Source organism: Eleginops maclovinus, chromosome 16 (genome assembly GCF_036324505.1).
Source record: "Eleginops maclovinus isolate JMC-PN-2008 ecotype Puerto Natales chromosome 16, JC_Emac_rtc_rv5, whole genome shotgun sequence".
NCBI classification, from domain to species: domain Eukaryota; kingdom Metazoa; phylum Chordata; class Actinopteri; order Perciformes; family Eleginopidae; genus Eleginops; species Eleginops maclovinus.
Genome location: NC_086364.1, coordinates 11,829,281 through 11,854,527, shown reverse-complemented (window position 1 = coordinate 11,854,527; position 25,247 = coordinate 11,829,281). Strand labels below are relative to the sequence as shown.

The window sequence follows — 25,247 nt, the reverse complement described above, 5'->3', positions numbered from 1 at the left end:
ATTTTTGTTTCAGGGCACCAAAAAATGATTAAGGAACTCCACTGAATGTATTTCACACTATGGTTACTGGTCACTTTTCAGATTTTTTTAGATAAATGATAAGCTCACGAAAATAATTTCTCAAGATTTATTGATCCCACAAGCATTTAGAGCACAATGTCACATGTCAGTAGCTTTATATCTATGGTCAGTAGTCCATGAGTTGAGCAGAGATTTCCCACTTTCATTTTGATTCCTTCTCATCCTACCCAATATTTTATTTAAAAAAGATTTACAAAAAGATAAATACAAACTTGACACAACTATTCAATTGTATATCAAATAATTTAAACTTGCTCTACCTTGAGCAGCTACAACAGTAAAATGCTTCTCTCATAATAAAGCACCACCATTAAGAAATGTCATACAATAAGACAAAGAAGTCACATGGGACACTTTTACTTCAAAATGACCTCCAAGCCTCAGGTTGCGCGCAGTGCGTGGCACAAGTCCCTTAGTGCTTAAGGTGTCAGAGACCCCAGGCACCTGGAAATAAAGGACACCCGAGACCCAAGTACCTACTTGGTAGTGCATGCTTGAAACTAGAGCCCCTCTGAGAGTTTAAGGTTCTGTGTGACTGATCCACTGATAAGCGAATACGTGATGCAGTATCCCAAGTCATTCTGTATAACAGAAAAGTTGAAGGTGTGCTTTGTAATGGAAAGCTGTGCAGGTAGCTGGACGGTAAATGTTGCAGATCTTTTAACTGAAGTTTGTTTTTGCTTTTTATTGATTCTTTTTTTATTGTGAAAGTTGTGATGAAGACGTTTTAACTCTGGGGGGCGACAAACTCCACAGAGGGAGACCAGAGCTGGAGGGAGCTGTTCTTTAAGCACTACACACACACAAGAGACGCTCACACACAATTCTGGGCTAATACCGCGTACTAATTACACAGAAGTCGGTCATGAAAAAAACGTTGTGTTCAGAATTTCAACTCTCAACAAGACCAAAATCAGACTGCAGCTTCATCCTCGCTAACAGTCATGGAGCATCATCTAATCATTGCTGACACCATATCTGCATTTAAAGCTGTGAGCAGCAGACCTAAAATCGCAGTTATTGATAAGACTGTAAAGAATAGCAAAGAAAGAGATCAAGTGAAGCACCAAGTTGGCTTATTTAGCTCAATTACCTCAGGAAAGACATGCGTGAACGAAAGTGCTGCAGCACTTGAGTCGGACAATAATAAGCCATAAATGCATAAATCTTAGCCTGAATTCACATGCAGTTCAGATAATCCTTCATCTACCCATCCGATAGAGAGAGGGAGAGAGAGAGAGAGAGAGAGAGAGAGAGAGAGAGAGAGAGAGACAGAGAGAGACAGAGACAGAGAAAGAGTCCACCATCGCTACACCCCCTCCTTCCGCCCCCTCCACTCACAGAAACGGAATTAAAAAATCTTTAATATCTTTCCAGCAACGAGCCTCCATTGCTGCAGTACACACATACACATACACACACCGTGGGCCCTTTAAACACGAAGAAGGAGGAAAAACTAGCCCGCAGAATTAAGAGCATTTTCTCCACACTAACATTACTCATCATCCGACAAAAAGGAGGGGAGAGAGGCTGTAACCTGAATGTATTGGATGCATAGCACCGCTGACATCGTGACAGCACCAGCTCTGTCTGTGGATCTGTGCAACTCGCTTTCATGATTGTGTAATATCTTTTTTTCTCCTCTGCTTCTTCCTGCAAGCGGCCAAAGCTGCATCCGAGAGGAGAGACAGAAGAAGAAGAAGAAGAAGAAGAATAAGAAGAAGAAGAAGAAGAGAAAGAGGAGGAGGGGAAAACAGGGGGGATCGGAACATTCATCCGTATTTATTTTTCTTCCTATTACATGGCGCAAGGGCTATACAAACGGGACCGTCCTGGGTGTGATACTGCCACGGTGAATTTGGATACTCAGGCAGCAGCAGCAGCAGAAGCGGCGGCGGCAGTATCCTCCTCTAAACAAGGAAGAAGCATCCTCAGCTGCAGCGGCGCCCACACCGACTCCTCGTCCTCCCTCTGCCGGCTCTATGTCGAGTGATGGTCGGCTTGCCTTGCTGGATGTTCCCCGCTCTCTCCGGATCGTCGACGACCGAACCTCCTCTGACCGCAGACCCCCATTTTCGGCGGAAACCTTCCCAGAGCTATAGGGCTACATATGGAAACTGGGGATCAAAATTTTAGGAAAAAGAAATATCTACGCGGTTATTTTTTTTAGGTTTTTATCGGTTTCTAGGTGGGGGTTTGTGTGTGTGTTTTTTTTAAAGCCTGCTAATTAATTAATTTATTTGTTGAGGCTTGATTTGCCGATTCCACCGTGTGAAGGGTTGTGACAAGCCAGCGTGATATTTTCTTTGAACCCCACAATAGGTCGTTATAAAATACCTTGGGAATCGCTTTTATTTCCCCTCGACAGGACTTGAATCGGCCCATTTGTTTGCTCTCTTTTGTTTCCACTAATATGATAGATTTCCCCGCACTCCTTCGTTTTCCTCCCCACTTTATTATCTCGTTGATTTATCCCCTTTTGGACTAACAAACCATTAGAATAATAATAGTATCACTAATTGTTAAGGTAGCTTTGGATTAAGTTATAATTCTTAATTCTAAATGTTATAACCTCTGACTGTAACTCACTGTAACAGACATATTGAACTGTTGTACTGTAAGTCTACCATTACTCTAACCCCCGCCAACCATCTCTGTGCTCTATTCAAGCTCATGTTAATTCAGCTCTGTGCTCAGCTATAACCTTTTCAAGTCCAGAAACAGGATTTTCTTTCTTTTCTTGTTCAGGCCTGCAGATAATATCCTCAGTTTGGTTTGTCTCACTTCCATTTTTAGGCTGGGCGACTATAAACTTTGGGACATAATTACTCCTCTAAAGCTCAGTGTTATTCTCCATACATCTGCAGCTGTAGGCTTCTACAGTGCTGTCATCCTCTGCATACCTACTTTTTAAAAATCTAATCTAAGGTATAAAAGTAAGAACAAATAGAGAGGAGAGACATCACTGCCTCTTCCTCTTCACCCCCCTAAACTTCCATCCTCCTCCGTATTTCTCTTGTTTTGGTCCTCACCCAAACGCAACCATAAGGTTCCTACCGCATCCTCCTCCTCCTTCTTCCCTCTCCTTCCGCTCGAGTATATCCCGTTTTTTCGGTTTGGTTTGGTCCCGCAAATTTTCAAATATTTACTTCCTGTACATCAAGAGGAAAGGGGGTCCCCCTTTCATGGAATGCGGAAACATGGGTCTGTTCGACCGCGGAGTCCAGATGCTGCTGACCACGGTGGGAGCCTTCGCGGCCTTCAGCCTCATGACCATCGCGGTCGGCACGGACTACTGGCTGTACTCCCGCGGCGTCTGCAGGCCCAAGTCCATGAGCGAGAACGAAACCAGCAAGAAGAACGAGGAGGTGATGACCCATTCGGGACTCTGGAGGACGTGCTGCTTGGAAGGTAAGAGGAAAGACACTTTGCTGCTACCTTAAAAACAATTCCCAACATGGTTCTACATGTGGTTTTGAAGTTGTCTCTGACAGACCACAACACTCATTTTATTGCAGGATGTAAAGCTGTTCTGTGCTTGTTCCTCTAATGCCTCTTAGAGTCAAAGGATTCCAATGTCCATGTTTCCCACCATGAAATGCACAGTACAAAACTGGCGAAATCCAACGAAATATGTCCCAAGGTGCCTGTTTTAGGATTTGAGGGTAAGGTTAATAAGACAGAAATTAGCAAAAAGACAAATACGCTGATTCTTGCTCTAAAAGTTTCTTCCAGGTCTGTGTTTTATGAAGAACACAAACAAACAATATTTTTTGGGTTCAAATGTTACCAACCTACAACCTGTCGCAAGGTTGCAGACAGATATTGGTTGATTAAAAAAAAATTCAAGGGAAGCAAAACTTGGACATGTACATTTTTGGGGCTCAAAAGGACAGAAAAGGGTTGCTATAGATTACACAACATATAAAGGTGTTCAGCTCCTATAGGCAGGGTCAAGCGTTTTTATGTTTCCATAGGGCTTTGCAAAGGGTTGCAAGATACTTTTGAGAAGTTGCTAGATTATTTGACCTATTGGTAAGAAAATAAATCATAAATCTGCTGCCAAAATGTTTTTAAAATGTCTTTTCTCTACATGTTTCTCTTTTTTCCAGAAGAGTTTGCTAGAAAAATCTACTTTCTGTTGAAGTGAAACATGCTGAGACACACTGCTTCTTTGTAAGTGGTGCACAAGACAAATATACGTAGATATTGACCATCAAAACTAAAACTCTCCACATAAATCCCGATTAATATAGCTCTGTGTGCGTGTTCAGCTCCTGCAGGCAGGGTGAAGCAGGTTTCTGGTTGCAGCCTGAAGCTGTTGCATAAAACCTCCCACACCACTCTGAAACAGTTTCTCTAGTCAAACACTAGATTTTAAATAATGAAATAATGACATATTCAGAAGCTGTAGTTAGAGAGGAAGCTTCATCATATATCAGCCTGATATATTGACAAACACATACACTGGCCTAACATTAATTAAGGGACGCTGCAGGGGTTCTGTCCAGTTAAAGAGGATGTGACAGAGCAGTTAGTGCAGGGTGTTTTTTTACATAATGAAGCCCCAGAAGTTAATTCATGGTAGCAGAGACCTGCTGGACAACCTCAATGATGGCTGTGCGCTGCATGTCGTTTGACCTTTAACCTGAGATGTCAAACATGTCCTGAGCTCAGGTTTTGAGACGACCTCCCACACCTGCCCCGTAAGACAGATGCAGTGTGCTCCTTGTCATGTCCTAGTGGAGGCGTTGGGGTGCTGACTCGGGAGTGTGGCACTGTAGCCTTGTGAAAGCACAGAGCGTTACAAATCTGCTCATCTTCTTAGCTGTAAGATCCTCAAAAGCCTTCATGCTCCTCTGGCTCTGGCGAAGCAGGCAGACTCTTTTACACATTCTGTTCAACGATAAATAACTAGTTTGAAGTCCAATTAAATTAATATTTATAAAATAATCATTTATACAATTACAATGTGCAAGATTCCCTATGGCTTAATGTAACTTCATGGTGGACTTTAGCTTGTTGATTATCAGTTTGACCCACAATTTATTGTTTCGATTCCCTGTTATTGGTGTCGTTGCATAAAAGCTTACCACCATCTGTGTGTTGATGGATGGATGAGAAGTTCACTCATGCTTTGCATCAAATATATTATCATCATTTACCGATTGCTTGAATGAGAAACAAAAGTTATTGGTATCGGATATTCAATTTGTATTCACCTCAACTTCTGATCACAGCGTTTACACCTCTGCTGTTCCTGACATGTTCTTTTGAGTTTTAACAGAAAGAGTGAATGTGTTTCTAAGTTTTGAGGTCTCTCATTTCTTGCCTGGATATATAAAAGAGATAACGCTGCTCTACTTACTGTGCCTGCATTAATGCACATGGGATTAATCACAGCTGGAGTGTAATTGTGACAGTGACTGGCCTTTATCCCTGCCAGGCCATTATTTAATTGGCAAACCAAACTGCATAGAGTCAAGTTGAGATCAAACCATTGCACTTTTGGCTCGGTGTGTATATGTTGCTTTTGTATCGGCACAATGAGCCTCTCCCTTTGAATCGGAGTTCAAAACGGCAGGAAATAAATCCAGATTATTCATTCTCGATTCATGAACGATCCCTGGCCCAGAATAGGTAAGGGAGTTGAATAAAAGGGGGCCAGTGCATTTACTTAACAGGGTCAGATTCATTTCAATTGTAATTCAAATTACTTCCTTCTCAGGAAATTGGGTTTTAATAAGTGAGTACTTTTAATTGTAGGTAGTTTGTAAAAATGTTAAAATAGAAAACTACAGACCAGATGCAGCTGAGAGATAAGAAGCCTGCAAATCCAGACTACATAATCAGAAGGAGAGAAGTTTAACATTTCAGATGTTAATAAGGCTCCAGTTTGCAGCTCGGCTCAATTAATTCAAAGTGCCAAGATGACTAGTATTCATCTTTTCCCCTGCTCTTCTTAAACCATGCATTACTGGGGATCAGGCAGCAACTGATAGTTAAAGTCGCAGCGCAAAACACAGACTGTGTGTTTGGCAGCGCAAGCCCACACATCCTGCTCACAGAGTGGACACAGGTGGGCGATGGTTTGTGTTTGTATAACCAGCTACTGGAGAGGAGAACCTGTGAACAAGCAAAATGGGAATACCCACACTGGGTGCTTCAACACCTCGACCTCTGCTTTGCTCACTGCTTGTCAGAGAACACAATTATCTCACTCCTGGAAAAAGAAAATATTCTGTTTCTATGTACTGAGTCAATCCTGCAAGAAATTGTATCTGGAATGATGGTCATTTTTGGACCAGAAGCAATATGTTTATTTGCTAGACTCATTCACTAATGATCACTGGCCAGAGAGAGAACAGTGAAGAGCAGTGCCTCATTTTAGCAGGTGTTTGTTAATGTTTGTTAGTGTTACAAAACATTAACAAAACACCTGCACCTGTGGCGGTTAAAATTGTGTGGGACATTTGGAGATCTGGGAACAATAATTTGTTACAGCTCAAGGTCACCTGCATTTGTTTTCAATGTCCTGAAGTTTGAAACCACTGCTTGAGTATCTGAATACATTGCATTTATGTGTGTCAACTTTGAATGTCAGTTGGAGGTATTTTTATTGGTTCTGTGTTGGTTTACGACCACATTTTGTTATGTTAAGTGTCATTTTTGTAAACTTGTTTGGATGAACATTGTACTTAGATCAAGATCAGTATTTGGCAATTCCATCATGTGAGAGGTTTGACTCAACTGACAAAAGCCCGCAGTTGTTACTATTTTATTGGAAGTACGATCTTCGCCTATGTGTCTCTGCCGTTGATGTTGTAAATCAAGTGTGTGCAATTCAATCTGACAGCCTTGAAACAGTATTTACAGTTCAGTGATTGTGGTTGGGAGAGATTTAGCCTTAAAAATGTGTGTTGTGTATGAATTGGGCCCTGGAGGACCCCACTCCACCGTATTCTCTGGGATGTCTGTAAGAGCAGCCACTGTGCCCCCTTGTTCTCTTAGCCAGGTGTAGCGCTCTGCATTTGCTGCTAATCTGAGGAATTCGTCTTCATTACAGCGCCGCCCTCAAGCTCCACAGTGGAGGAAACAGAGAGAGGGAAGGAGGTGTTGGGTAGGAATAGTGGACCCTGTGATGAAGGAGGGCCACCATGGTGTGATGTTGTGCCTTTTATTACCTGTTATATAAAGTCTGTTAAAGTTCATCATTAAATGTGTTTGATGCTCTCTCCCCCTCGCAAAATCACCTCAACGACAATATGTGAAATGCATGTCCACTGTGATCATGATACCTATTTTGCAGTAATAAAGGACTTTAAGTTCTGAATAAATTCATTATCCATCTGCTGTTGACTTATATGTAATATTATACATCTAAATAATCTTTTCATCTTTAAAATATATGAAAATTGTCTCCTACAGCCAAAATCATTACATCTCAAAACAGTATACCATCACCTAAGACAAAGGAAAGCATAAAAATGTCCTATTTGAGAAGATATAAATGGGCTGTTTATGGCTCTGCTAACAGCTCTGTGAAGCCGTTTACTTTGAGCGCACGATAACAGTCAAAAGAAATAAACGAGCATTAGAGCATTTTAACCAGCCAAACTGATGTTCGGATATAAGACGAGACTGTTCAGATATATTTGATTCAGTACTCCAGAATCTAGTAGAGAGTTATGAAGTCATGAATGTTATTAATAGTGGAGCAACGGCAAGTTATTTCTGTACACCATCCAAACTGTTCTTCACCCAACAAAGATTATCTAGAAAAATGTGCTTTCCTTCTTTCAAATCTAAAATGGCTACCACATTTCAGTATGGCCTCCCACTGCTGCTGCCAATCACCACAGATCACAGTTCACACATACCGCCTCATGATTTTATGTATAAGCTCGTGGGAGTATCAATGTAGTGTACATTCATGCATGTGAAAACACATGTGGGAGTATGTTGTGTGTGTGCTTTTGTGTACTTTTACATGATGTTTGTGTATTGTGTACAGCAGGATGAGAGGAACGCCTGAGATAAAAGCAGATAGCAGAGCAGCAAGGAAAAGAAGCGCGGGATTAGTCTCATAGTCCAATCAGATAAGGATTACACCGCTGGAGTATGCCCACCCAGGCTAATGTCCCGGCCCCTAAAGTGGCATTACACCGTATTATGACCCATGATCCACTGTACATCCAGCTGCATGGGCCGGCTTACAGTTTGTCACAAGTTCAGAGTGGATGGACAGTAGGGCTGTACTGAATAATTACAGCTTCCTTTATATAGGGGGCATTCAAATTCTAAATCAACATTCAAATTATATGCAGCTTTTTGTATGTCTATTCATTTTGTTTAAACCTGGTATTTCTGCAGATAGATAAAGATAAAGGTTCACTAATATTAGAATTAGATTCCAGTGGTGATTGCGAGGACTGTTCCGTCTCCTTTAATCTCATGACTCACTTCATACAAATTGAGGAATTACTTTGAGGATTTATTTTCTTTTTTGGTCGATGATGTCATAAAATAAGATGATTGACATTTAAAGCTTCATACAGAAACGTAAATAAAAGCTTTAAACACAAGAAAGAACCTTAATAAAAAATTAAAGGCAGGGGCCTCGCTGCTTGTTGGAGTATAAACTGAGCCTCCATCAGGATGCTATCACTACTCCCCCCTCAGCTGATAGCAGCTTGTGTAAAGTGACTGAGCTCCATAGCACTGCACTGTCACTCTGCCCTGTAGCCGGCGATGGATGGGATTCATTTTGCCCTCCACTGAGACTGCAGACAGTCACTACTGAACACAAATGTTATATTGGTCTCAACGTCGCCCTCTCTATTGCCCACTAACACCAAATTACAGGCCAGACATTACTGGATGGGGCTGAGCCTGAAGTTGGTCGGAGAACAGTGCAGGACTCTGGCCTTCAATTGTATTACTGTCCGGGTTACCATTCGTTATAATTATCCAGTTACACGGACATACATCAACAAACGCTGGTACCTGGGTATCAGTGTAGAGTTCATTGATTGTGTTGTGAGTGCAGCCTCGGGTCTGTTTAGGTTTGATAACAGTGCTGTTTCAGCACAGGAAACACAACTTTAGTTGAAAACTTGTCTATAATGGTACGGCACCTTTAAAGCAATGTTCCTGTCTTTGTGACAAATCAAAGTGCTTTACATATACAGGCCAATCATTCATCCATTCACACACATTCATACAGAGACTGAGGCTGTCATACAAGCTGCTCAAGGAAACTAACATTCACAATAACACTGCATTGGCCAAGCCATCGGGAGTCATTTGGAGTTAAGTATCTTGCCCAAGGACACATTAAGATGTTGACTGCACAGGCTGGGGATCAAACTACCAAACTTCCGATTGGAGGATGACCATCTACCTTCTGGGCCAACAACATTGTATGTTGATATAATGTCAGTAAGTGTTTAATGAGCTAGGTGACGTCTCATTATTTACATCATTACATTTGGAACAGTGTTGTTTGGGACCAAAGGCAGTTGAAATCACAATACCATGTCCTCACAAAGCCAGAAGGAGCTGGATTGTTGAACATTAACAAACCTATTATGGAATTATATCAAACTTGAAGTCAATAGAGGTTTAAAGTAAACACCGATACATCGTTATGATCCCGCCCCCTTGTAAATTAATAATCATGTCTTGGTGGAGCAGCATTCGGCTGTCCTGATCGAGTCTGGGATGAGATGGACAGTAGACACGGATGTGATGGCATGGTAATTGGTTTAGTGTATGATTAATGGCTCAGATGGCTCTGGTCGATGGGAGAGTGGCTGTAAACTTCGGTCACACTCTCCCATAAATGCTGTCACCCGCTGAGCATGGAGACCCTCCCCTTCACCCCTCACAGTCTATAGTAAGAGCCTCAGTTATGAATTATGAAAAAATAAAAGCATTAAAAGAGGGGACATACGTCAAAGAGGAGCAGCGTTTCAGTTACTACATAATAATTATCCCCTCTGACCCCTGACACATCATTTTCATCATAGCCAACAGCACTGTGTGTGTGTGTGTGTGTGTGTGTGTGTGTGTGTGTGTGTGTGTGTGTGTGTGTGTGTGTGTGTGTGTGTGTGTGTGTGTGTGTGTGTGTGTGTGTGTGTGTGTGTGTGAGTGCAGCTCTAGCCTTGATTTACAAATGTTATTTTTAGCTGCTGTTGGTCCTGTTGGGTGGGGTCTATCTTTATCCTTCATGACCAGAGAACAAATCGATAGCAAACACACCCTGGGCTAGTCTTTGTGTAAGCACACTGTGTGGCACCACAGCTCACCAGACCATGATACAACTGATAGTTCACTGCCTGTGTGCACAAGCATTTCCAATGTTGTCTTACTCCTGTAACTCCACATATTACCATTTGAAACAGGATTTATTCCTACAACCTTCAGTATCACTCCTAAACTCACTCACACCTGTTTGATTGAAACTCTCGGTAAGCAAGTGATGTTTGCAGCAGAAAATGGCTCATCAACAGCAACAAACAAACTCCAATTCCTGACTAACTTTGGCAGAAATCTGACAGTATGGAACAGAAAAACTGATGAATGTGAAATATGAATATTGATTCCACAATCTTTTGGGATAGTTTGCTAAATTCCCTCCAACCATAGTACATAATAAAAAGGATATTAGGGGTTTTAACAATCCAATGCCCCGATAAATCAAAATGTTTGCCATGGTTGTGGATTTGAACATACAGATTTGTATTATATTTTATTTAATTGGAGAACCAACAACGAATTTGAAGACACAACCTTGGGCCCCGGGAAATTATGATATGTTTTTTTTGGGCCTAAGATTCTATAAACAAAAAACCTGATTGAAAATATTTTCTAGTTAAGTTGATGCAAGCCGTCTCTCCACTGCTGTTTATCAAACTAATGTTGTTCCCTTGAAAATGTAAAGTTTCCATATTAAAGTGGCTTGAATAACCACTCGATTTTCAGTGAGATTGCACTTTGATTACATAGAATTGATCCTCTTACAATGAAAGTGTAATTACCAGCAGACCAATCTCTGATTCCATCGCAGCAGAGCTCCTGTCCGTTCCACTCCACTGGCCGTATCCTTAAGCAGTAGAAACATCCCGACGAGACCCTGTAGTAATTGATAATTAACTGCAGATACATTCATTTTAAAAGGAGGTGCGAGTCACCTTCTTTCTTTTTTTCTGCTATGGCACAGAGAAAGTACGACAATCTGCCTTTTGATTAATTGGTAGTGTCCATGGCGCAGTTCATTTGCAATTTATTACACCGTATTTGCTTTGTGTCAGAACGCAGCCCAAACACACTGCATCATCTCAGAGTTGGACGAAGGAACAGAAGAAGAGTTAGGTGTCTGTTTGGTGGCTTTAGACAGGCTGAATGTACCACCGCCTCCTGATAATGGCTCTAATGCTAATAACGATAATAATAATAACACTAATGATTGTGTGAAAGATATATCAAGGCTAAGGAGTACTTTAACTCTGATTTATTCTCTCTTCTTTTTCATCTTCTGGTGACACAAAACAATGTAGTTGAGATGTTGATTAATTGGGAAAATAATCAGTGCTTTAATCAGCAGAGAATAACAGTTAGTTGCATCCCAAGTCAAAACCTCAAAGCATAAACCACTTACAACAGAAGTGTGATTTGTCTTTGCATAAAATGTGACCTTTCCTGTGATTAATTCCCATTTTCACAATGTGGATTTTATATGCACACGTCAGACAGAATAGCTGCTGTGACGCAGTACCTGAATGGTAACAATGACAGAGTGGAAGATAAGCGACAGAGATGTTCCCACCTATGTAAAGTCCTATTAGCACCCAGTGGGAGAGCTGCTGATGGCTGATGGCTCCTATAGCAGCTGGGGGTCACCACCAGGGCCGGTAGCAGGACAGAGGAGGAGGCTCAAGGTAACGGCAGAAGGGAAGCGTCTGAGCATAGCAGATTGAGAAGAGAGCAAAGGGCGAATATAGAGGGCAAGGAGGAAGTAAACAGATCGTATGATGTACTTCTACAGTGGAGTGAAACAGCTGGTCTGAGAGGATGAAGGTGATCCGGTCCAGATGGCTTAGCAGGTGTGTCTGCATTTAAAGTGTATACTCAAAGCTTTAAGGTGCATTTACATATCAGAAGTTTTTTTTCATACAATACGTTTGATTTGTTTTCTGTGCAACAATGCAAAGAAACTAGACAGCATTGTCATATCAGACAGAGATGTTCTGATTGAGTTACAGTTTAGGAGTGTGAAATTGCAACAGCTTTGTTTTGCTCCTCTCAGCTAAGGGTTTATATTTCATCCTCTGGGGAACAAGAATGCGTGAACAAAATTGAATGGCAATCCATCTAATAGTTGTGGAGATATTTCAGTCAGGATCAAAGTGGAAGACAGACTAACAGACTCTACATCCTTAACTGTTACTGCTTAACTTTGCACTACACATGCATATATATTTAAAATGAACGGATAGATTTTGATCAAAATAAAAATGAGAAAAAATAAACCAGGTTTCAAACGGCAAGTCCTTTGGCGTCCATGTTGAAAGGCCTTTGTGACTGCCTGTCCTCTTTTGAGGACGTCAGAGCTGCCTGTCAGTGTGACGATCCTCAGATGGTCATGTTTACTGCACTCCAGAGTGAGTATTTACTGCAGTCAACAGGGCTGGCAGACCCCACTGTCACAGCAAATGGTGCTGTTGGGAAAACAAACAGTTGTAATGAGACTGTATCTGTCAATTGAGACTGCTGAAAAGCGCTTCATTCCAAAACACGAGAGACTGAGAGGGAGATGAAAGGTTGTCACATGATGACTTTATTGACAAGGTTAATTTAAGCGAAGTTTACTTTATTTTGGTGAACCTTGGGTAGATTTTAGACAACAGAACTGCACAACCATTTTAACATTTACATTTTTTTAAAGAGGCCTAACTTTAATTGATTTAGACATTGTTTGTTCTATCACTCACATGTCTTTCTAGAGCAGCTTGACAGAGCGAGCTGGGTGCTTAACCTGAAGCATGATGATTTAATAGGCCTCCTACTGGAAATGATGTAAACCTGGTGTCTGGGAAAGGCTGACACTCGATTATTCATGTCTGTGAAGGTGCGTACTGTGACTCTTAGACAAAGCATTCGGCAAACTGCTGACTATGCTGCTGGTATTTTGCCGGGATAAAAGAGACAACGGCACGCTAATCTCCGGATCAGAGCGAATCAGGGAATTTGTCAAAATGAAGTCGCCGCTGTTATCATCGCTACATCCTGATGTAGGCGAGGATAAGGTGTTGCTAAGTCCACTGAGGAGGATGATGTAATTTCCAGGCGAGCATGCTGCCTCTCTCCTCCCCCTCTCTTCTGTCCTCTATATGTGTGTGTGTGTGTGTGTGTGTGTGTGTGTGTGTGTGTGTGTGTGTGTGTGTGTGTGTGTGTGTGTGTGTGTGTGTGTGTGTGTGTGTGTGTGTGTGTGCAGGCATGTGTGTGAGCGCTCACCTTCATCGTCTCTGTGTTTTCGAAGAGCAGTAAGGAACAGGATGAATTTTTAATGAGCAGCAGCGTGGCTTCCCTTTGCTCTCTCAGATCGCTTTCCAGGACAGGGAGTCTCTCATGATCATAGCAGCATGCACACAGGCAGCTCTCGGTGAGAACACACACACACATACACACATGTATGAACACATTTTCACCTGGAAATGACTGCAGATGTGAACCACACATGCATGTTTTTTCTTTTTCCTCTCAGCAGTGTGACACATTGGCTCTGACTCACGGTTGTGTGTCTGCAATCGGTGTGTGTGTGTGTGTGTGTGTGTGTGTGTGTGTGTGTGTGTGTGTGTGTGTGTGTGTGTGTGTGTGTGTGTGTGTGTGTGTGTGTGTGTGTGTGTGTGTGTGTGTGTGTGTGTTTGTGTCTTTAATATGTCATGCCGTGACAGGCCGACGCTGTGCCGGTCTTTAGGATGACTGCATGAACGAGTTGTGAAAATGAATCTTTTATTTACCCACAGTGCTCTTCATACTGCCAGCTCCGGGGGCAGCTCGGCCACAGAAGTCAGATCACAAGTTGTATTAAAGGCTACATGGCTGCGAAATGAAATAAAACAGAATATGACAAACTGCATGGCTTCCCCTCCCGATACACATGTCTGTATTGATCACTGGATAAATCTAATAATCTTTGCCCTTCATGGCACCATGCCAGTTTGAGTTAAGACAATCAGATGGTAAGAATTAGCAGAATAGTCTGTATAATTACGAGGAATAAGCATGATTCACATGATTTTTCTTTCAAGATAAATGTATAACATTCATAACACTTCCTTATACTGCTTATTGTTAAGATATTTTCATAAAACCATTCACAAAAACAGCCTCTAAGATGAAATGCTTTAGAGCCAATAGTATTGCCTCATTAAATAACAGAATAAATTCAACAAAAATAGTATTTAAATCAGAGATATATCATTTTTGGGACAACCTTAAGCAATTTCTTTAAATGTTAGTGATGCAGACACAGTTTGATTGACGCTCAAAATAAGGAGTGATATGTCCAGAAAAGCACGTGGTTTGTTTAATAACAATAATGTCATAGTGCTGATAATGCTTCTGTTTATTCACAGAAACACAACTCTGATAAAACACCTGCTCATAAAGTTCTTAAAGCATATGAGTAGTATAAATCCAGCCAACACAAAGCAACATGTGCATCATTTTTGTAGTTCTGTTTTTGTGCATCCAATTGATGCAAGTCAAATATTATTTAAGGTCATACTAATTACAAGCAACCAATTTGAAAATAACAAACATGTCCGAATATTTCCCACTCATTAAAGCAAACTTCCAGAGTGTCCAAAAACAGTTTGCATCCATTCTGCCAGTTACAATTTATATTCCATAATTCCCACTTGAGAGGTTGTTTAGACAATTTCAGTTATAAGAAAACAAGACTTGTAAAAGGAATAAACCTCTCCAAGCAGTGCTTGAACCCTCACTTGTCGGTTTTCCTGTTCTTCCTATTCTGAGCTTGTTTTTTGAGTGAATAAAAACCCTAAATCCCCACCATGCAGAGTATGCGTGAGCTTGGATTTAGATTTTCTCTGCACAACAGTCCATAACAAAATAATTGTTGCAGTTAGTCTCACTAAAACAGTGGCCTTGCTTATTGACTCTTCATCTACAAGATTTATTTGTTCACACCCCTTTGATTACCCATCATACTGCATATAAATCCCTTTAAATCAACCAATGCATTACATAGAGTACACAGTATATGTGCCCTTGAAAGGTCACTAGACAAAATGGACATTTGCTGATCACTTTACATACTTCATTCCTCTCAATTAACTATATGAAGTCAGAGAAGCTCTTTAAATGTGATACTCGAACAGCAAATGTAGGTCATACTTCTCCAAACGTCAGAAATGGGCTTGTAGTACGCAGAGAGATGGGCTCGTCACCACTAACCACATACAGGCTTAATTAAAATGATTACCCAATAGAATTAAGTGACGATCACACGGCTTCTCATCTCTCTAACCCGACCCCCCTTCTTTTTTCAGGGGCCATGATATTACATTTCCACTGAAGCTACATGGGACTTAACTGAGGAGGAAAACATGGGAAGGGATGGGAAGAGGAATGAAAAAAGGCAGGGAAGAATTGGCGGGGAAGAAAACTGTGTTCAAGAGGACACTTGTCTAATATGAGAGGAAGGGAGGGGGGAGTATGTGGGTGGGTGGAGGGGTAGTACACACACACAAAGACACAGACATACCCAGCAGCATTTACATAGATGTAATGAAACAGGGAAATGGATGAATGCATGCCTCCATCCATCTAGCCATCTTGCGTGCCCTCCCTTTGCTGCCTTCCCCTTAAACTCCCCCTTCTTTCCTTCTCCCAGCATGCCACGCTGCTCGCCGCTGCAGCAGGGCAAGAGATGACATGTGGACACTCAGTGAATTGCCAATCGCCACCGAAAGAGAGAGGGAGAGAGAGACAGAGGGAGAGAGAGAGACTAAGGGGAGGCGGTTTGACGCATCCAGACTGCAACCATTGGCTTTTTTTTTCCTACATTAAAGATTAGAAAAAAAAAGCGCTGCAGAGAAGCACTACACTGAATACTGGATGTATCCCCCCCCCCCCCCCCCCCCCCCACTCCTCTATCCAAGTCTCTCCCTCCTCACCCCTTTGCTTCTCTGACCCTCTCTCACGCTACCTCACCCTCTCCCTCCTTCTCTCTTTCTCTGTCCCTCACATACTTTCAGCTCAGGAAGAGAAATCAATAAACACAAATTAATCATTCTGCCTTGGGCAGTCCGAAGGAGGAGGTGGGGAGGTGAGCTGGGGGGCGCCAGAGAGCACGTTGTTTAGAGAGCTACAGAAAAGTATTAAGAGTGATTTCTCAAGACATTAAACAATTGGGGATTTTGGGACAGAATGCACACCAACCCTATTTAAGAAAGTGAGAGTATGAGAGAAATGCTGCAATAGGTGTGCTGAAACTCATGTTCAAACTAAAGCTGTGAACTGGAGTTAACTTTAAATAACGTAACATAAGCCCTATTTCGCATGTGATTGCAAAATATGGCTTATGTTACGTTAAACTATACTACACTGTATAGTTTTTATATTTAATATTATAAATATTATATAGGCCTATTTAAATGTGCACTCTCAATGGCCTCTTAGTCAGTGGCTGTGCAAGTCAGTGTTCATACTGTGTAATGGGATGGGCCACCTGAAAAAGCACCAGAAATGCTGTTAAACCTTTAATTTGTCATTTTATTGTATTATTCTATAGCACAACATTAATATTGCAGCCTCTATGTTTGGAGAAATATGATTAGTTATTTGTAAAAATTAAAGACATGGCAGATTTGGAGGGATTAAGGATTTGGGGTTGGATTAAGATTTTTTCAAGTATTACACAATACTAGAGGGTCCGAGGTAACACTAGTACCTTGCAAATAGAGTTTTAATATGTGTAGTGTGTTGACCAAGTAATATCTTGACTAATTATTCTCATAATTATTTCTTCAGTGGATCTATATGGCCGTCATACAGCATAAACATAGTGAAAAGTACATCATGACTTGCTGTCAGTCATATGGATTTGATTGGGTCCCTGTAGTGCCAAAACCACCTAAATATCCAATCACAGAGTTTCCAGTGAGCCTGTATGACTTCACTAAAATGATTTACTGATTTATCTTACCGATGCTCACTGTAGAAGTTGTCCCGCAGGTTTAAAACAATATGGTAATAATGTGTGGGTTTAGCAACGACTCACAATTGATCGGGCCTGGTATAGAGCATTAGTCTAGTGGTCTGCCTAAGCAACCAACTGGAATGATATCCAAAATGATTTTGGTAAAGGAGGTCAGCTTGTCTTTTCAATGACGATGCACGGTGCATTGTGGATGCTCAGCAGTCACTATTCTTTTAGGTTTTCCTTTTTTACGACACAGCATTCGGTATATTTTAAAATGAGGGTTCAGACTGCATAAAAGAAAAGTGAAAAAACTTTAGTGTTCAGATATATTATACTGCCTAACACAACTCAATTTGTAATCCTGGGTATAAAGCAGCTGTTTCCCTGTGCAGGAATCTGTCCCTCCTGCTGATGTGTGATACCAGCTGACTTACTGTAGTGCACCTCAGAGAACCTACTGTAATTGGCAGAGTTGGGAAAGGTGACTTTGACTGTGTGAGCCTGCATTTTCTGATTCCTAACTCTGCTTTTAAAATGGTGCTTGGCTTTTGGGGAAGAGCTCAAATATCTTTCGGATAAAGTCAGCATGCCTTTCGTCGTTGATGTAGCAGCCCCAGGCGGCACGTTTTGATGACATCAGACTCTTTGGCTCAGAGAGAGAGCGGTTCACAATCACAATTATTGATCAGCCTGTCCAAAGCCCTAGGAATCATGTGAGTTTGTAAACTGAGTAATGTTTCCACTTGAGAGACATCCAATAGTATCTGAGACGGCACAAGATTTGTAATGTGGGCATGAGATATTGTGTTTACAGTAAACCAGCGTTAGTCACTCTCACAGGCTTTTTCCCCACAGGAGCCCCAAACTCCTGCCGTCATATTCATCACTAACTGCATTTACCTCATTTCACCTTTATTGGAAATTGCTTCTGAGTTTGGCATTTTTGCCGATCGGTGCATTTGCCTTTGTGCTAAGACTTTGTTATCTCTCCTCAATAACCTTATCTACTAAACTGCACAAGTGTTGCTGAGGTTTGCAGTTTTCAGAAACAAGAGGACGCTGATGGAATTATTTAAAACTGAGTGAAACCTGTGTTTATAATCCTTATTTAACAGAAACGTACGAAGTACTGAGAAGATACATGTCTCACATACAAGTTAAGCGTCTTATATCAGGTCGTACTGATTACTTTGTTAAAATGCATATCCTTTGTTCACCATGATTTTGCAGATTGCCAGAGCATTCAGAGAGGGTCAACTAATAATAAACCTGTTAGTCCAGTCAAAGTACCTAAAAAGTAATGGATAGACAATCGCAGTAGTTGTCTAAAAATAATGGATAATAGCTGGTGACACAGGAGTGGACTATCCCTCCTGTGTCATTCCAATCGCAGAATAATAACTCCCGTCCCGTCGAATCCCATTACCCGTTTACATTCATAAAATAACTTCATAAACCATACTAACTCATTGTTATTATGAATACTATCCTGCCAGGTCCTGTTGACTTCTTGTCCTGTCCTGGTCGTATGATGAATAACGAAATTCACTCCCATATACTTTTATCATCCCAGAATCCTGCAATGAGTAGAAACATGGTGAAACTTTAGTGGATACACACTATAATTATTTAGCAATGGAAAGTTCAGTTGTATAAAATTAAGAATTAATTATGTTATTAAACATGCAGGTTAAGAAGTATTTAAATTAACACTGAGAACCTGTTGGTTTATTTGTATTTTATTCAGAGGTTGTTATTTTGGTGTATCTTGGTTTTGCCCGTATACTGTTAGCATGAGGAAAGGGTTGGGCAAGATTCACGTGTACAAAAAGTGTGCTAAAATATAACCCTAACTAGATGTTATCTTACATTAAAAAAGGGAGTATGGTCCCTATCTACCACTTTTCTCCCCACTCAAACAACAATTACTTTGCCTGAGGAAAGGCCTCTTCTTCCTCTCTCACACATAGGCACAGTGATGGTGGGAGTAATATTTATCATCCGCTTTTTAGGAGAGAAAAAACAAAGGAGGAGATGAGGGCATTGTACAAAAGAGAGGAGAGCGAGGGTGTTAAGATTAATATCATATGCTGGGAGGGATATCAGGGACCAGGCTAAAGCAAAGAGAACACAGACACAAGGAAAACCTTGCAGGCTTTTTTATGCGCTCCAGGTAATGAAGTTAATCTGAGCGGAGGAGTCAAGTCATAATTTAGTGTTGGGCTTCATACTAGAGGCAATCACATGAACAACATTTGGAGGATCACTCAATTGTTGTTAACTTTTTGTCATTACCACTAGCTGACCTTCCATTCTGGAATTTGGTGCATTTATATCGCAGTGAAAGACGTTCTCAGATGCTTTACTTAAGTAAAAATAGTAACACTGCAAGCATTTAGTTCACTCGTACATAAAAAAAATGACACGTAACATATTTGTTTCTTTTGTTAACTTTGTATGATTGGATGGAAATATTCAAATTGCCATCACCACAAGTAGGAATAACAATTCAGGAAAACATGTTTCTGAGTTGCACCTGAACGCACCATTAAGTGGAGGTGCACTGCAGGTGCCATTCCTACATAATGAGGTTTTCTTTTTAAAACGTGTTGTTTAGCAGGACATTTCCTTTTATTTCTACAATGTGGTATTGCTACTTTAAGTAAAGTAAAGTTGTGTTTTCACAGTACAAGATGAACCAATTTCAGATCAGTCAGTCAAGTGATGCTTGATTACCAGGAGCCGCAGTCGCACACAACTTTAACACTGCAGTAAATAATGATATGAACAAGGAAGCACTCACTGTGTTGAGCACTGGCACTGAAATCCTTCCTACTGTGTCTGAACTTGTTGTGTCTAAAAGATTTGTGTTTTTCCTCCACCCCTGAGCCCATAAAAGGACAGAGAGCTCATTCTTGAACTTTAGAAAATCTTGCATAAGACCATTGATCACACTGTTAGGATTTATCTCTGCATCTCTCAAGGAGTTTTTTTTTCCACAACGATGTGGTGTAACTGAGCCTTTTTGCGGATTATGATGATGACTTATCGTTCCATGTGTTGTTAGCGAGAGATGGAACACAAAACATCCTGTTTTCACTGCAAAGAAGACTGACATATGAACATAAGAGTGAATCATAATCACTGTAAATGTAGCCAACACCGAAAAAGTATCACTCACTCCCCCTCAGAGAATATGATTATGGCTCTAATGTGTAGACTGGATGGATGGATTGATAATTATCTTGCCTTTGTCATTTCTTTTAAACACAAGAGGAGCTTTCTGCTGCTATACGTACATTTTAATTATTTTAAAAGCTAGACTTTGTTATCCAACGCTGTATAGAGGGACAACATCAACAGCAATGATATATCAGGTGAAATGACTTGGCTCTGGATGTCGGTGGATCTAAAGTGATACTCCTCTGTTGGCAGAGCATTATGTTTCTGAGTACAACAATAGTGTACTTGATCACTGCTGTATGATTACACTTCAGGGACTAAACTGCATTTCACACGTAAAGGTGCATTTTCTGCAAGGTTAACATAGCTTTAAACATAACTTAATAATTAAACATACTTTCCTACTCATAGCTACTTATAGTGCTTAGTACTAGTATCTCACAGTGTTTAACATTTGAATTATAATACATACATACAATAAATATAACTTCCAATCACAACGCAAGGGACACCATCAAATGAAGGCTACATTGAAAGCTACCGTCAAAATATACCAACACAAATTCAAATAAGCTTAAGGTCCCAACATTCACTGCTCAGATATCCAATAATGGCTTACGATGAATGAGGTGGCCAATCAGATTTAAGGAATGGACACACCCTTTTGGAAAAAGGCTGGTCGTATTAACTTAAAGTCTTATAACTTTCCAAAGTGGGAACACAGCCACAGCAGATGAAGTCAACTTTCTTTAATGAAAGAGAAGTAACAGCAAAAGCACGAAACAAGTAATGATACAAATTCACTTGCTTAAATCCAAAGCAAGCAAGAATTCAAGTCAGGCAGTCAGTCAAAAGAGGCAAACTTATCCAAGGAGGTAAGGCATAGCATATCAGTGTAGTCAGAAAAGAAGCTAGCCTTGGAAAAAAGCTTCAGGTTCAGATTTTAAAAATGGGCAAAAAGCAACATGGACATTGTGGTAACTAACTGGGGAAAAGTGGCTTGCTACAGGCTTAAGAGGGGAATAAAGAGCATATGAGTAAAGGGGGCGGAGTAAGTCAGGTGGGGTTAATGCTGGGTAGGAAGGAGTGGCTGGATGTGGGAGTCATGTGACTGGAGATGGAGGGAACGTACATCTACTGGACAGGTAGAGAATAGCAATGAAGGGGCAAGCATTACAAAAAGGCAGATTCCCTGTGACACCGTGATTGACGCCTGCCACGCTCTAATATTTATCTCCTGTACATCGTGTTAAAGTAAGTACCTGTGAAGAGTTTAAAACGTATGACATCTAAAGACTTCTTCTACCCTCCATGCACCGTCGAAGTACTACTCTGCTTCTAAAGTAATAACCTAGGACATATTTTCTATGGGTTTGTAACCAGTAGTGAAGAGAGTATTGAGAAGTTTGAGTAAAAGTATTAAAACCACACCGCAAAAATACTTAAAAGTCCTGCATTAAAAAATGATACTTTATGATTATGCACATCACATTGAATTAAAAAAAAGAGAGATTTTCTTTATTAATAGTGGATAAAGAGTGTGTGCATGTGGTGCTTTTCATGCCAGTGTGAGGTGGAATAGGTAAGAGTAGGCGGTATTTTTTGGGGTAGAGTGCGGTGTGTGTGTGTGTGTGTGTGTGTGTGTGTGTGTGTGTGTGTGTGTGTGTGTGTGTGTGTGTGTGTGTGTGTGTGTGTGTGTGTGTGTGTGTGTGTGTGTGTGTGTGTGTGTGTGTGTGTGTGTTGCTGAGAGCAGTAAAGTGCCTTTAACTGGCTGGGAGGGTGATCGGGTGCCCAGCAAACACAAGAGTGAGTCAGCCCGCACTACAGGCCTGATCATTTAGTTAGAGATTACACAACATGGTAATAGATGATATATATTAACGAGCAGGGCACTGATCTAAAACAGCTATTTTCAGTAACTGATCATATAACGGGATGAATAATCTTTTAAACCCATTTAGAAAGTAAGCATTAAGAAAAAAAGGCCTATACTTTGTCAAGTTATTGATCTTAACCTCTTGAACTTTTTTGTAGGATAAATCAAATATTATTGTATCATGTATACAACTAAATGAATTGTTAACATTTTTAAACGTAGGAAAAGCAACTTAAACCATTCTCACAATCAAATCTTCCTAGCATCTGTTCTCTGCAACAGACATCACTGACAAACCATTTACTATATTACGCTGGATACTTCTACAGTAATTGTTAATTAAAGACTGCATTTTGCCTCCTTCTCCAGGCTTTGTGATTAAATTAGAAAACTTAAACACATCCAAATAACAAGCAAGCCCCTTTTTAATCATCTGTATGCAGTTGTGGAATGTGAAGTGCATTTACAGTATGTAGTGTACTTAGTTACAACATCGAGGTACTTCTTCTTCAAATATATATTTGTTTGGTAATTCATGTAAAAATAACGCCCTTATTTGTTGTGTCGCGTGTGTTGTGTTTAAGATGCCATCAACTATGAATACATACTTTTTTACCTTATCATGCTATATTGTCTTTGAGAGTTCTCTTCATTTCCATTACATTTTTAATTGGTCCTTTATTTATACAGAGTAAACAGGTTGACGGTTCAGGGTTGAGCACTTTGGAAACATTGACAGGGGGCCTGAACTTCAAGACACTGGGCTCTGTTAATCACGATATAATGGAACACAATTAAGTTTAAATATGTTTAAAAAAACTGTATTGACATGACAAAAAAGACAACTTTGCAACAAGTCATTATATCCATGAGATCTAGCACTGTTTCGGATACATAACAGAGTGAAAATGATCACATATCGATAACTCACAGTAAATAGTTCATCTTTCTCTTCTTTCTGTTGTGTTCTTGCAGCTCTCTCCATCATCTCTACTCACTGTTATCGTTATAATCTAGTGAAACAGCTGCATCGACTGCCTTTGATTTGTGATCTTTTATAGTCGCCTGTAAAAGTCCCGCTCCCTCCCTCCTTTAGATCTGTCCTCAAGTGTTCCCACTGTTATTAATGGCGTTTGGGAATCTAGTTGATTTAAATAAGAGTGCTGCACGTTCATAAGATCAATGTGAAGCTGTTTTAAGAGGGAATTTATGACACCAGGGAACCGTCTCGCCCTGCTCACTGTGCAGATTTTGCGCTGATATCATGAGCTCACATCCAGGCTGTGTGTTGTAAATCATGGGAAAGGCCAGTGGTGGGGGTCAAATCATTTAGGATTTCATCACTGCGAATGAGGTTCAGCTACAACTTCATCATCACCAGTGCACAGAGGCCAACAATCCAGCTCCGTGCTGCTGCCAGTTTATTAAGTGTGCTGAAATGAGTCTGATGTTTTCCAGGTTGTGGATATAAACCCCAGGTGAGAGAGTTTGAAGGATGCTCTGTTCTCCTGCTCGGGTGAAAAACACATACATTTTATCACCTTTGATTCTATTCAACACTAATTTTGATAACAGCTTCAACCGTCCTTAAGTGATAATGATGAAGGCTGAAGTTAGAAACAGACGTAGATTTATGTGTTGTTGGTGAGGAGGATGAAGGGTATGTGTGTTGTGATGTAGACCTGAACTTGGAATACACTTACTGTACAACCTTCTGAAAGTGTTTTACTCGCATACTTCATCCTGAACCAAGGATGCATGTAAACATTTATTTATTTATAACATCTCCTGTAGTCAGTTTCCTCATGTGCTGTTCCACCTCACAGTAACAAACTTGCATCTCCAGATATAGATGTTTAGCTAAGGCTGAACTGTTTAAAGCAGCAGAATGCATGAAAGAAATCCGAAAAATGTGTAAGTGTAGTTCAAAGTGAAAGTTGAGGTATTTAGCTTGAGCTGAATTAGCGTAGCTCTGTAATTAACGTAAATTGAAGATATTTTATCATTTAAAAAATTGGGCTTTGAGAGGTTGAAATGGTCATTTAGTCAAATGGTTCACTGATTGATGTAGAACACTGCCAAGTGAATTTAAATAGTGCAGGTCTATTTGCCTCAATTAATGTTTTCTCTATATAAAATAAAATGAACTAATTAACAAAATATCTAAAACAAAGTACACAGTACAATCCAGCATTTTCACATCTAACTATACTGAACAACATTTGTACCAACATGTAGGGATCATGATCTACCACGTTTTCCATTTGTAAATGGTATTTCCATACTGTTAGCATGTTACTATGGACTTCGCTCGACGAAGCTTTAAGTTCATGCCGGTCCAATAATTAAGGTCTGAGGGATTAGGTGGAGGTTTGTTGGAGTGTGGTGCTGTGCTGCAGGCAGGACTCAGCTCAGTCCTGCAGAGAAGACGCTTTAGGTCCTACAGCGGCACTGCGAGCCCACCTGATGGTTAGTTCCGCTCTGTCTTACAGCGCTTTCTCCTGCACAGTCAAATAGAGACTTTACAAAGCATTACTTATGTGTTTCCTCTCCTTGGCCAAAAGGTTTTAGGGAGCCGACGTAGCTACTGACTGCACTCTCTCTTGGTCTTTCTCTGGACCCTAAAGGCCCCTTTACACTTTGAGATTATGGGCTTACAGTGGTAAAATAAATGTGGTAAAAATCTTCCAAAGCAGTGGCTGCAGACATGTCCAGCAACGGGATTATGTTTCCACTTTGGGTGAGAAGCACAACAGCAAAACAGGATACACAAAAGCACCTCCATTTTTGTGTGTTAACACGACATGATGTCACAAGGCTTTCACACAATATATTTTTTAAGCAGAGATGAGTTCGACTGAAGGATGTAGA

The 25,247-nt window shown here is 40.6% G+C and overlaps 1 protein-coding gene across 1 annotated transcript in view; it reads left to right on the top strand.

The window, feature by feature from the left end:
* The first annotated feature begins 1,440 nt into the window (after positions 1 to 1,440).
* Positions 1,441 to 25,247, top strand: part of cacng2a (calcium channel, voltage-dependent, gamma subunit 2a) — a 52,144-nt gene continuing 28,337 nt past the window's right edge. The window contains exon 1 of the mRNA XM_063903150.1: positions 1,441 to 3,492. Coding sequence (XP_063759220.1) covers positions 3,267 to 3,492 — 226 coding nt within the window. The 5' untranslated portion in view covers positions 1,441 to 3,266. The remainder of the gene's footprint in view (positions 3,493 to 25,247) is intronic.